The 12,994-nt window shown below is 39.2% G+C and overlaps 1 protein-coding gene across 3 annotated transcripts; it reads right to left on the bottom strand.

Annotated features, from left to right (window-relative positions):
- Positions 1 to 2,874: 2,874 nt before the first annotated feature.
- On the bottom strand, positions 2,875 to 7,858 carry ponzr6 (plac8 onzin related protein 6). 3 transcript variants are annotated; one of them, XM_057345115.1, is made up of 4 exons: positions 7,122 to 7,161; positions 6,103 to 6,230; positions 3,415 to 3,575; positions 2,875 to 3,308 (listed from the first exon to the last, which is right to left on the bottom strand). In XM_057345115.1, the coding sequence occupies exons 2-4, from the start codon at positions 6,221 to 6,223 to the stop codon at positions 3,105 to 3,107; spliced, it is 486 nt and encodes a 161-aa protein (XP_057201098.1). In that variant the 5' UTR covers positions 6,224 to 6,230; positions 7,122 to 7,161; the 3' UTR covers positions 2,875 to 3,104. The 3 variants fall into 3 exon arrangements, with proteins under 3 accessions (XP_057201098.1, XP_057201183.1, XP_057201008.1); XM_057345200.1 differs by lacking the exon at positions 7,122 to 7,161 and adding an exon at positions 6,720 to 6,788; XM_057345025.1 differs by lacking the exon at positions 7,122 to 7,161 and adding an exon at positions 7,837 to 7,858 and having other exon boundaries at positions 2,876 to 3,308.
- Positions 7,859 to 12,994: the final 5,136 nt, after the last annotated feature.

Genomic DNA, 12,994 nt, shown 5'->3' with positions numbered 1-12,994 from the left:
TGAAATGATTATGTTTAATGCAGTTGTTTTGATAGAAGAAAAAAATATACATTTCTAGTTTCAACATTATTTGTTCCAGATAAGTATAAGTACCAGATTTTTGAAAAATGACCCACATTTGGTTTTTGATGACTGAAAATGTGTACATTTTAACAGTTTTCTCATAAAGCCATATTTAGATCCTCTTATTGTCAGGGTGGGGGTAGAGGATGCCAGAACCCAAGCGCAGGCAGAAGGATGGACACAGGAACTTTATTACAAATAAACACAAAACAAAACCCACCAGGGTGCGAACGACAGTAACAGGAGAAATGATAATCAAAACTCGACAGAACATAGATTAACTGAAAACTGAACCAAAACTAAAACAACACTTGACACGAACTATAAACATACACTTACTAAGACTCAACTAGGCTTGACTTGACCGAATTATCACAGTCCAAGAAATGATGAAACGTCATGCATTCCATACACGCAAAACAAACCAGCATAAGACAGCAAACACAAGGGCATTATAAAGGGAACCAAATCAAGAGGGGAACAGGTGCGGGGCATGAAATAATAAACAATCAATAATGAGGAAACGAGAAGGCAGGGACAAAGACGAGACCGGAGAGAGCGCATGCTATGTCAATCAACAATAACATGCCTCTCTCCACACAAAACAAGAGGTTCTGCCATGATCCTGCCACAAGACCAAGAAAGACATGACAAGATGAGGCAGAATTACCAAGATGAGGCAGACTTATCTAGGAATGAACCTTGTTGGGCCTTAAAAATGTAGTTCCCAAAAGAAAGGATGGTCAAGTACGACAATCTAAAAGGACATTAAAGGTGCGGTGATGTGGTGTTGTTTATTGTTTTATACTGTTGTACGAGGTCTACTTATGACGTTCGCGTGATTTTTACATTCAAAATAATCAAAATCAATAAGTAATAGGCTATTTTCTACCCGGGTTTTGAGGCCAGCTCTGCAAATGCTCGGTTTGAATGGGCATTCCGCAATGAAGGCTTGGAAGTAAAGCCCACTGCTATGATTGGATAACAGTTTGCCTAGTAAACTTAGTTGGAGCCTTCTGTAAATTTGGTTAGAGACGTAACGTTAGTTTACACACTGGCACCATTCGCACGAGATTAGCATTATCAGGGGACCTCGTGTGATATATAAATTACTTCCCCACATCAGTATTTCATGTGACGCATTTGCACAGGATGATTTTACTCAAATTTACGGACTTATTTCCCAGATGTGATGCTTTGCGTATAGTTTGTATAGCCTATAGTTGTATGGTGTTTAATGATATATGACCGTACCTGTCAGCATATGAGACCGGTGATCGCGAACCGGACAAAAGATCACCGCGATCACGGGTCTCAAATGTTATGAGTTTCCATGATAAATAAACAAACGTGAGACTCCCGGTAACTTATGGATATGACCCAGCACCCAAAATAATACCAAAACACTTCAAAACAGCCTCCATTATTCACAAACGGTAGATAAAACCTTGAAAAATGATATATGAACCCACCAAATCACAGAGATGCCGATTACAATTATTACAAATGACTAGAGGTCCCCAGGTAATACTATCAGTGCATATCAAGCGATCTCTAACAAAGCAATAGTGACAAATATGTTTTACTCACATAAGATTGCTGTGCCATTCCTATCGGATCCAATATTGACGGCACTGACAGCACTGCTTTTTAATTCCATCTGTGCCTTGTTCACGAAGGAATCCTCTGAGAAATTAAATGAACAAACGCTCCATGTTTTCCCACATTCCTAATATCGGAATCCGAAGGAAGGTTATGCAGCGACTGTGTTCTTCCACAACCATGGCACAATATTTAGCGATCTTTAACGACATGTTTGTTTATTGCTTGCTGGCTCTATCTGGTTCTGCGCCACTGGTTCTGTCATGCGCGAACCAGTGGGCGGTGCTATAGAAGTAGTGGTTGATATTTTTCTTTTGGAGGTAGGGTTCAACCTATCAATGTCGTCATAGATATGGTGCATTCCAGAACCTGCCGTTCGCTGGGCCTGGTGTCAATAACAGATGTAATCTCAGTAACAAGGGCGTTTTCAGTTCTGACACTTACATGATGTTCGCGTGAATACGATTCCCTCTTATATAACAAAAGCTCGGGTTAAAATTGTGATTTTAATTCACGGCACCTTTAAGGTATCTCTAACTGTTCTGGAGTTACTGGCATGCAAATTGTGTAAAAAGAACACAAAAAAATGCCCTTTCTCCATTCTTGAGGTGTCATCATTGGCATAAAATGCATCAAGGATTGCGAAATTTAACAGCTTTACTAACAGATATACCGATCTCTGTGTAAAAATAAAATTTTGATGCTGATATATTTCTCATGTCATTTTTATCCTCCCTAATATTGCTCCAAATTTCAACTGAAAATGTACATTTTTACCTCCCTACAAAATAATTGATTACTTAATTACTATTCATCGGTGGCATTTTATTATGTTGGCTTTCATCACTACTGAAGTTGATCTTGTTTCTGTAAAGAAAATCAACATTTGAGCCGGGGAAATTTTAAAAATTTCGTTGATTTGACACAGAATGACTCTATTGCCGTTTTTCTGTAGATTAGCAAAACTGGCGTCTGTTTACAGACTGTATGGAACAGCCCAACCACAGATGCAGATCAAAAAACCCACAAGTGTACTGTACATCAGAGTTGTTAAAGTATCTGAGCATGTTAATGCGGGTGGTTCGCGTGTGTTAGTTTCCACATTAGTAATTGAGTTATGTAAATAAATATACAAGACACAAAAGTTGAAGAAAAATATTCTTTATTTCTTAAAATTGAATGTTTTCTCAATCATTGCTTAATATGAATTATACAAAGAACTACATTTGGCAATATTTCTATAGAAGAAAGTGCTAAAATGTTGTCATTAAATATTGTTGTTCAATACATATACAGTAAAGGCACTTTTACATGCATTAGTTTAAATATTTTTAAATATAAAAATCAAGATTTCTTGATTGCTACAAAATGCCAGCTGAAAGGCTTTAAGGTGAACATAGAATTGCAGAATTGCACATGTACACATGTGCCTGTAGGGATTAATAAGGAGAATGCATGGGGATTTGGGAGTGATAGATGGGTTGGTTTGGCTGGTTGAAAGCTTGTGGCTGCTGGTGTGCCGGATTAATGGCAGGGTTAATGACCACAAGGGAGCGGCGTCGAGTCTTTAGCTCTCTCGCCATTTGACACCAGACACACAAAGTGCAACAGGTCACCACACAGCAGTCATCTTGTATTGAACCCTTCGTAAGAGAAAATGTTTTCAACAGAATAACTTAATGTGATAATGGAACCTGAAATGAATACCCAAATGAAGGCCAAGAAGACTTGCCGTGCCACAGTATGTACCTTAATGTTGTACCGCTCTCTCATAGTACTCCTCATAGCAAGGGTGATAGGATGTAACATGCCTCCAAAGCAAATCTCCAACAGAGGGAGACAGAGACACTCTCCAAAATTCTCACTGGTCCTACACATCAGGCAGTAAGGACACCAGAAACCAAAGCAACCTGCCAGATACACAGTACAAAAGATGTCAGATGTTTGAGACATGGCATTATGATATTTGGAAATACTGGTATTTATTTGATGTAGTCAGGGTAAGATGGAAAGTATATCTTCACAGGATACACACATACATTTTTAATCGTAATTAGTATTTTTGTTTTGAATGTCCACATTCAGAATTAGGGATTCCAGATCTAATTTAAATCTGCTTTTGATATTTAAGAAGTTATGAATGCTTGAAAACATTTTAGGAGTTGGCAGTTAGGGGTGTGACGAGATCCGATTGGTCTCGCGAGAACACAATATCCTCACGTAATTGGCATGATGGAGTGCTGGGCTCGAAATTGCGACCATTTTAGTTGCATATGCTCCCTATATTTTACCTGTGTGACCTCAAAATGTATTTGGAAGCATTTGTGTGAGTGCACATTTTGTTGTGGTGCGACCTGTTTTCATTACTGTACAGAACACACTAATAACTGCACAAAGTATGTGGGGGCTGTGAGCCACAGTGACTGGCACACCCATTCATAAAGACAAGGTGATTTTCCATCCCACAGTGCTACTTTCCCAACATTTCTCTATGTAAACACGTGCTAGACGGACGGTTTCAACACGCGCATAGCACTAGTGTTTACTAGGGCTGTCACAATTATGAAATTTGGCTGACGATTAATTGTCTAATAAATCATTGCGGTTAGTTTTAGGGCTTTGACGATTATGAAAATTAATTGTCTGTTTTAGAGCTTTGACATTTAATTCTCATACATTTTTGATTCAGCTTTGAAACTACCATATTGTTCTGAATAGAAGACTGTTTTTTGTCTCACTTGCAAGACTAAAGACTAAAGTTTTACTTCTATGTTAATGAAATTTTGGTAGATTGGTTTTCACACTGAGATTATCTTAAATAATATTAAATTGTACTGCAGGTTATTTTTATGGTATATGCTTTAGTTCTTTTCAAAGTGATTGTGTTGTGGTTGTACATTTTGCAAGTATTACCATGCTTTAGTTACATTAAAATACACAAAAATATGCAATATGCAGGTGTAACGGAGGCTCGTTAGAGCGCCGGTCTCCCATCTGGACCGTCGCCGGTTCAAGGCCCGTGCAGAGCGGTGCAAGTGGGACCGGTTACATTGGTGCCGTGACCCGGATGGGAGTGAGGTTTAGGGGGGTGAGTGTAACGGAGGCCAGCTAGTGAAGAGCTGTGCAGTGTGTAAACCTCACTCCCCGACCAACAGAGACGCTCTAGCTAGAGACTGCGGTCTTTAGCCTCCTCGTTAGAGTGCCCGTCTCCCATCCGGACCGTCGTCGGTTCGAGGCCCACGCAGAGGTGGGCGAGTGGAGCCGGTTACACAGGCACTACAGCTGTCCCTAGTGTCTTCTATAGAGATGTGCAATAATTGCGATGATCTGAAACCATCGCGATGAGGTCATAACAGCCCTAGTGTTTATGGCGGTTCGTGCTGTCAGCAGCTCTTTGGCAGCGCACTGCTGAACAGCAGCGGACTGTACCACAAGTACAGTATAGCAATTGCAAGTTCACATTATGTAATTTTAAATACAACCACAGAAAACTTCTTAAAAACTGAATCATCTGTCTCTTACATATGTGCAATGTAAGCATAATGATGTGTTTATGTAGTTTTAACTGTTTCTCTGAAGGCTATGAGGGTTCAGTCAGTGGAGAAAGGAGGATTGACAGTGTGATATGATCACCACCTCTGCTAACACGAGCACTATGCAAAAGCATATAGAGAAAACAACCTGCTGCACCTGTTAAGGAAACAAAGCATAATTTTTGTGCAATTACTTCCTGTCAGCTGAGTTTGTGACAAAATGTTGCAGTATTTACATATTGTTTATTACTGCATAATATAATTAATTAAAATAGAAGTTTAATTTGTTTCATAAAGTACAAGTAGATTTTAATATGCCTACATTTTTTGCATTTTGTGTTTTTAAGGTGAAGAGACTATACTTCCCCCTATATATATTTCATCATTGAGGAAAAAAAGTCTAAAAATCTCGTCTTGTTCTCGTGAACTCAGTCTCGTGTCTCGTCTCGTCTCGTGGGATAAGTGTCTCGTCACACCCCTATTGGCAGTATTTCCTGGTCACTAATCAAATGCATGCAAATTGGTTACATTGACCATTAAAGGTCCAATGTGTAATTTTTTGAAAGGGTTCCATTGCCAGAAATGCTATATAATATGCATAACTATGTGTTGAGATAGTGTATAAGGCCTACATAATGAAGCGTTATGTTTTTATTACCTTAGAATGAGCTATTTCTATCTACATACACCGCGGGTCCCCTGCACAATTAATCGAAAAATTAATCGGGATTACAAGGTGAAACAATTACATCAAAGTAACTTCCAAGTAAAATCTATTAATCGAAAGTATTAATTGCAATTACAATATCAAGGTGAATAATCGACAATTATGATTTTTTGTCATAATTGTGCAGCCCTACGTGTAGTATTAAAACTCCATCTCCTGCCAACCAAAAACACTTACAGACGCTCATATCTTCACAACAGTCACACACTCCACTGCTCCACTGGCCAATCTTCGCACTCTCACTGGTCACCACCATTGCTGGCTGCACGCTTACAACTGAATGTGCCATCATGATCATCGGTGACCTGAAAATCCACAGCACAAGAGTCACTCACAGACATTCAATGAGATACTTCACAGTCCCGCTCATGACAGTGTTATAAAGCCTTTATTTAAGAAAACAACGTTTTTACGTACTTTGTATGTCCTAAAGAGCATTTTTTAAATTATACAATGTATACTACTTTAAAGACCAGGTCAATGAGTATTTTTAGGTCAGTGCCTCTATACATTACATCGCATTAAAATGACACAGAGAAGACCTGCAGGATTAATATTGCCATAGCTTTTATATGTCAACCTGACACAATCTAAAATTTCCACTATAAACAGCTAGCTCAAAGGTGAAATTTGAGCTAGCTCAAAAGAAAACTCCCTTCCCCACCCGCAGCGCTAGTGGAAATACAATGCAGAATCCACACCTATTTCTCTGTTGAAGAGTGACAGAACATAGAGAATAGAGAATAGAAAAGACAGAGAAAATAGAAAAGATGGAAAAGAATAGAAGAATTTACCCTGTTTGGTTGACCACAGAAAAACATTTGACGAAAGCAGATTATTGGTGTCGGAAAACTGGTTTTCATATCCCCCCTTCATTTTACTTGTAAATGAGGAATTCATCTTCTCATATTACACAGGTGGAAAACATTAACCATAATGTATTTGACAATGTGGTTAATGTTCAGAAAAAAAGGAAAGTGATTTTCATCCAAGATCGGATTTACAGCATAGTGAATAGTGAAACAAACAAAAAACTCAGATATCTCAGCTACAGTATAACCGTTGTCTCTTCTCTATGGACATGCTTCAAAAATAATATCAGTGCGTCCCAATTCGCATACTATCCACCGTAGTATTCGAATTAGAATTAGTACGTCCCAAATCATAGTATGATGAAATTAGTATTCTCAAAGTACCCAGATGGTCCAATGTTAACGGTGAAAATTCGAAGTGTTGATCCATGGAGACTCAAACAGCTGATATTAACCACAAGGCAACGTGAGAGGGCGGAGTTTAGTGACGTGCATTGATTTAGTGATTTAGTTTTGTGACCGCACAAAAATGTAAATATTTTGTCATAACAAAAACAGTACATACTTTTAGTGCATAGTATAAGTAGGCGAATTGGGAGGCCACATATGTGTACTAATATAACTGCCAATTCAACTTGTCAGCTTTAGACACATACAGTAGAAGAACGTTACAAAAGCACATTTACAAACATGGTAAAATCAGAGCATACACTGTAAAATTATTACAGTATATCAACTAAATATCAATTAAATTATGGCATCTTAACACAACTATGCTTGGAAGAATTGAAAAAAAAAATTGCAATGACTTCCTTTAACATGCTTATTATTATATAAAACATATATGATGAGCAAGTAGGAGACTGGTCCCCGTACTGGCATTAAAGCACACGTAGTCCCAAAACAAAATAGCCAAGTTAACTTTTAAGGTTTTTTTTACTTAAATGAGTTAAACATGATAAACTTAGTTTAGAATGGCTCAATAATTTGAACAATTTAGAATGACTGAAACAGGATTATTAAAATCAGAAAAATGTGTTGATTTTATTCATTCATTAAACAATATTACAGAAAACAACTGATACAAACTAACACCAACCTGCCTGAAGCCTGGTCTTGAGCGAGTCTGGTGTTTACAGGGGCGTGGAACAAAAGGCACCAAGTTCTAGGTGGAGCAATCAGTCAGCGTGAGCACAAGGGAGTGCAAGAAAGACGTCACAGCGTATGTTTGCTCTGAAACGAAACTCAGCATCTTCCCATCACCATTGTGCACCACAATAAGCAGGTGCATTTTTATTTTGATTATGGACTTGAAGCCAATTGTCATACTGTATAACATTATTCCCTGGACCACAACAAAGGAAACATAGAAATTCTAAACTCACATGAATATCCGCATACATGCAAAACTGGATTTGTGGATCTTCAGTTTCTTGAGTGCTTGTTAGTTTAGTCTGAATCATGTAGAACAGAAATGCTGAGTGACATGTTGAGATGATTGTGGTGTGAGGTTATTGAGTTGTGAGTAGATAACCACACCAGGGGTAATGCTGTACAATATACATTCAAGTTTCATTATTATACATCTACTGATCTCTAACTTGCAAAGTGTAAATATTGTCTTTTGCTGCTACCTCATCTAAATCCATGATGTTGCACTATTTCATTACATAGTCATTTTCAAGAACACTGGGAACCAAAAACCATTAGCCCATTGACTTCCATTGTTTGGACACAGAACCACAGAGTTCTCCGGTAGCACATCAGTCACTGCTATTTCATGCATTCTGACGACTTTACACTGTTAAACTTGCTGGATTCTCATGCTTTTAACATGGTCAACTTGACGAAAAATGAGTTGGACGTATGACATAGTATTTCTGTGCTCGTTACACTCCGCCAGGGTTCGTACAGATTTCAGATTTTTTTTCCGAACATGAATTCCTGTTTCATAGCAAGGGTTCTTAGTCTCTTATTGGACAATTCTCCCGGAAAAGCATGCCCACACGTCAACCAGCGAGAGTGAGAGAAAGCGCATGCCCATCAATGTGCTTCGTTCGGGTTACGTAAATTCAGCTGTGTTTGTTTCTTTACTGCTTTTCTGTGATGAATGTTATATAAACGGTGGATGTAACACTGGATTTGCAGATGGTTTGAAACTGATAGATGGAGCGGTCCCCGCGCTAAAAGATGCAGAACATGAACCGTATGCATCATATGTCTGTTTTGTTGGCAATCGGCGTGTACGTTCATTATGTAAACAACACAAACTTATAGTGAATCAACAGTTACATGTATGCAGGGATAATGCGATGATGTATTGTGTGCTCGTGCTTTAGTTCCGCCCACTGCACGCCTCCAGGAGGTCGACTGTTTTCGGAAATAATTATACGGCTGTATCTGTCTTTTATAAATGTGATCAAACTAAATTCTCTTTGAAGATATGAAGTATGCAATACTACTCTATAGGTAGTCAAGATTAATATGAGATTGGCAGAAACTGCGTGTGTTACCTCCCCTTTAACATTAACTGTATCTTATAAAAATTAACCATGGTTTCAATACAAACAGTGTTTTTGTGAAGCAACCATGTTTTTGGCAAAACCATGAGCAGTAGGTGCTTTGTGTTTGACTAAATACCAAAGCCACTACATGGAAAGCCTACAACCTTTAGCCAAAAAAGCGTAACGGCTAATGCCCCTTTCACATTACAAGCGACAAAGTGACACGATCCCGTTTATTTCATTGGAGAGATGGCAACTTCCGACGACACAACCAGTAGAAACCGGGTATGCCTTACATGTCCTGAAAAGTGAAGCTGTGGGCTCTATAATCGCCTCCTGGTGGATGGCTGCAGTATAGGTCATAAACCCGCCCTCTCCATGTAAACAAATGGGACAGGATCCAAACTAGAAAATCCAATTACACTTCAAATAAGTTTTTTCCAAAGATGTTTTCTGATGTTTTAGTCAGTTTTTATCACTTCCAAGCGACTTAATGTTATTTATTTCAATGCAGAGCTGGCGACTTCCAGCAACACGAGCGACACTGACCGTTGGCGACAGGAAGTGGGCGTGTCCAGCGACGGGAGTGAAGCGACAAAAGTTGAGAAAATTTTAACTTTATGCAAATGATGAGCAACTTTAGCGAGCGACTACCAATAGGAGTAAAGCAGTGGAGCTCACGTCATCCGTCTCTCGTCAGTTACTGGAGGGTTTAGGCTTGTTCGACTTGATGCGGCGCCGCAAGATCCGACAGGCGGATGACATCAAAGTACCGCCAGAGCGATTCGAAAAACGATAAAAAGTTTGCTTTCGAGTCGCTCTCGCGGTACTTTGATGTCATCTGCCTGTCGGATCTTGCGGCGCCGCATCAAGTCGAACAAGCCTAACGTGTCGGTACAGTGTACCGGGTACGGGTACACGATCCGGGATGCCTGCACGATCCGTTCTGCGCATGCGCGTAATTACGTAGTAAACCACGTCACGGTTTCCCTACACCAGTGGTTCCCAACCTTTTTTCCTTGGGGCCCCCCACATACATATATGACAATCGGAGCCCCCCCCAACCCTCATATATGTGTGTGTGTGTGTGTGTGTATACACACATAATTGCTACTCAAACACACATATATAGATAGTAAATATTAATAAATTAAATGAAATAATTGAATAATAAATTAAATGGTTAAATATGAGTAATATACTGTAAAAGATATCAATGACATTTTTACTTGAATACTCAAATAAATTTTCAGGTTATATTTCAGGTTGTTTCAGTCTATTTTCATGTTATTGTATGAACATACAGAGTATACTGAACATTATGAAAGAACTGTTAAACATTAACGTTGCTGTACTTGCATAAAGAGATGCAGGCTACTGTCAATTACTGCTTATTTTTACCAGGTGTCTTTTCATTTTGCTTGGTTTCATGCTGTCGTTTAGGAATTTTTCACCACAGAACACACATTCTGGCCGAGACTTGTCTTGTCCTTCAATAAAACCTAAATTTATGTAGATTTTGTCATAGCGTCTAAACTTTTTCCTTTATTTCTGACGAAGAATCACCGCATTTACGTTTCTCTGCTATTTTTCCTTTTGATTTTTATGTTAACACGAACGTTGACGCCTGACAGGATGTTTCTCATGTGAGTCTCATAGCGAGAACAGCGCGGGTTTCCATCAATCTGGTTTTATTCGCATTTTGAAGTTTCGCATCAGAAACGAGTGATGGAAACGGCAAATTTCGAATTAAAAACACTTAATTCGCAAAAAAGTTTTTACGCTTGCTTCAGATGGTTTTTCATTTTTGCGAAAAAGGGTTAATGCGAATAATGGGAGATGGAAACGCATTTGCCGAATAAATTCCTCCAAAGAGTAGTGTAACTGTACTATGAGACGGCGTAACCTGACTAACCAGAGTACTGATCTTGTTACACAGCATCAGAAATGTTGTTATGGTCATTCTTAAATGCCTGAGCAAAGTCGTCAAAAGTATTTCTGTAATTGCCTCTTAGAACTATCACGACTGTGTTTCTCAAACAGCAGGCATCCACAAAAGCACCGCATTTATTGTGTTTCGTAATCGTCTGCTTGCGCAAGTATTATGAAAATTATTATATTCAGTGGCTTCTCTTACTGACATTTAGTGGCAGTTTATTAGGAAGTGACGGTTGACTAGTTGGATGGAAACGGTGCTTATTCGCAAATGTTTTATGCGATATTCCAATTTTGCGCATTAACTAAATTCGCAACTTTGGATGGAAACCCGGCTAGTGCTTCCGGCTACCGTGAAGCCCCGTGTGAATGTCTGCCGATGGAGCAGGAAAAATTGAAATAATTATTTTATACAAGATACAACTATTTTTGACTGCATTATCTTGGCATTGTAAGCACATGATTTTTTTTAAACATACAAAAATATTTGTATTTAAAATGATTAGTGGAACATTTATGCAGCTTTACACTGCGTTCCAAATTATTATGCAAATTGGATTTAAGTGTCGTAAACATTTAATTTTATATTGTTCAATTAAACTTATGGATGGTATTGTGTCTCAGTGCTCTTTGGATCACTGAAATCAATCTCAGACACCTGTGATAAGTAGTTTGCCAGGTGAGCCCAATTAAAGGAAAACTACTTAAGAAGGACTTTCCACATTATTAAGCAGGCCACAGGTTTCAAGCAATATGGGAAAGAAAAAGGATCTTTCTGCTGCCGAAAAGCGTCAAATAGTGCAATGTCTTGGACAAGGTATGAAAACATTAGATATTTCACGAAAACTTAAGCGAGATCATCGTACTGTGAAGAGATTTGTGGCTGATTCAGAGCACAGAAGGGTTCGTGCAGATAAAGGCAGAATGAGGAAGGTTTCTTCCAGACAAATTCATCGGATTAAGAGAGCAGCTGCAAAAATGCCATTGCAAAGCAGCAAACAGGTATTTGAAGCTGCTGGTGCCTCGGGAGTCCCGAAAACCTCAAGGTGTAGGATCCTCCAGATGCTTGCAGTTGTGCATAAACCTACTATTCGGCCACCCCTAACCAATGCTCACAAGCAGAAACGGTTGCAGTGGGCCCACACATACATGAAGACTAATTTTCAAACAGTCTTGTTTACTGATGAGTGCCGTGCAACCCTGGATGGTCCAGATGGATGGAGTAGTGGATGGTTGGTGGATGGCCACCATGTCCCAACAAGGCTGCGACGTCAGCAAGGAGGTGGCGGAGTCATGTTTTGGGCTGGAATCATGGGGAGACAGCTGGTGGGCCCCTTTAGGGTCCCTGAAGGTGTGAAAATGAACTCTGCAAGGTATGTAGAGTTTCTGACTGAGCACTTTCTTCCATGGTACAAAAAGAAGAACCATGCCTTCCGTAGCAAAATCATCTTCATGCATGACAATGCACCATCTCATGCTGCAAAGAATACCTCTGTGTCATTGGCTGCTATGGGCATAAAAGGAGAGAAACTCATGGTGTGGCCACCATCCTCCCCTGACCTCAACCCTATTGAGAACCTTTGGAGCATCCTCAAGCGAAAGATCTATGATGGTGGGAGGCAGTTAGCATCAAAACAGCAGCTCTGGGAGGCTATTCTGACATCCTGCAAAGAAATTCAATCAGAAACTATCCAAAAACTCACAAGTTCAATGGATGCAAGAATTGTGAAGGTGATATCAAAGAAGGGGTCCTATGTTAACATGTAACTTGCCCTGTTAGGATGTTTTTGATTGAAATAGCTTTTGATTTCAGTAAAT

Source organism: Triplophysa rosa, linkage group LG1 (genome assembly GCF_024868665.1).
Source record: "Triplophysa rosa linkage group LG1, Trosa_1v2, whole genome shotgun sequence".
NCBI lineage: Eukaryota > Metazoa > Chordata > Actinopteri > Cypriniformes > Nemacheilidae > Triplophysa > Triplophysa rosa.
The sequence above is the reverse complement of the archived record's forward strand: the minus strand, read 5'-3'. Positions and strand labels throughout refer to the sequence as shown.

Bases quoted from the DNA above. Each gene is read 5' to 3' on its own strand.
- ponzr6 (XM_057345025.1), bottom strand. From the start codon at position 6,223: ATGATCATGATGGCACATTCAGTTGTAAGCGTGCAGCCAGCAATGGTG. The intron at 3,576-6,102 runs GTAAGTGTTTTT...TGTATCTGGCAG, and splicing joins TTGTGAAGATATGAGCGTCT to GTTGCTTTGGTTTCTGGTGT. The intron at 3,309-3,414 runs GTACATACTGTG...TCTCTTACGAAG, and splicing joins GAGAGCGGTACAACATTAAG to GGTTCAATACAAGATGACTG.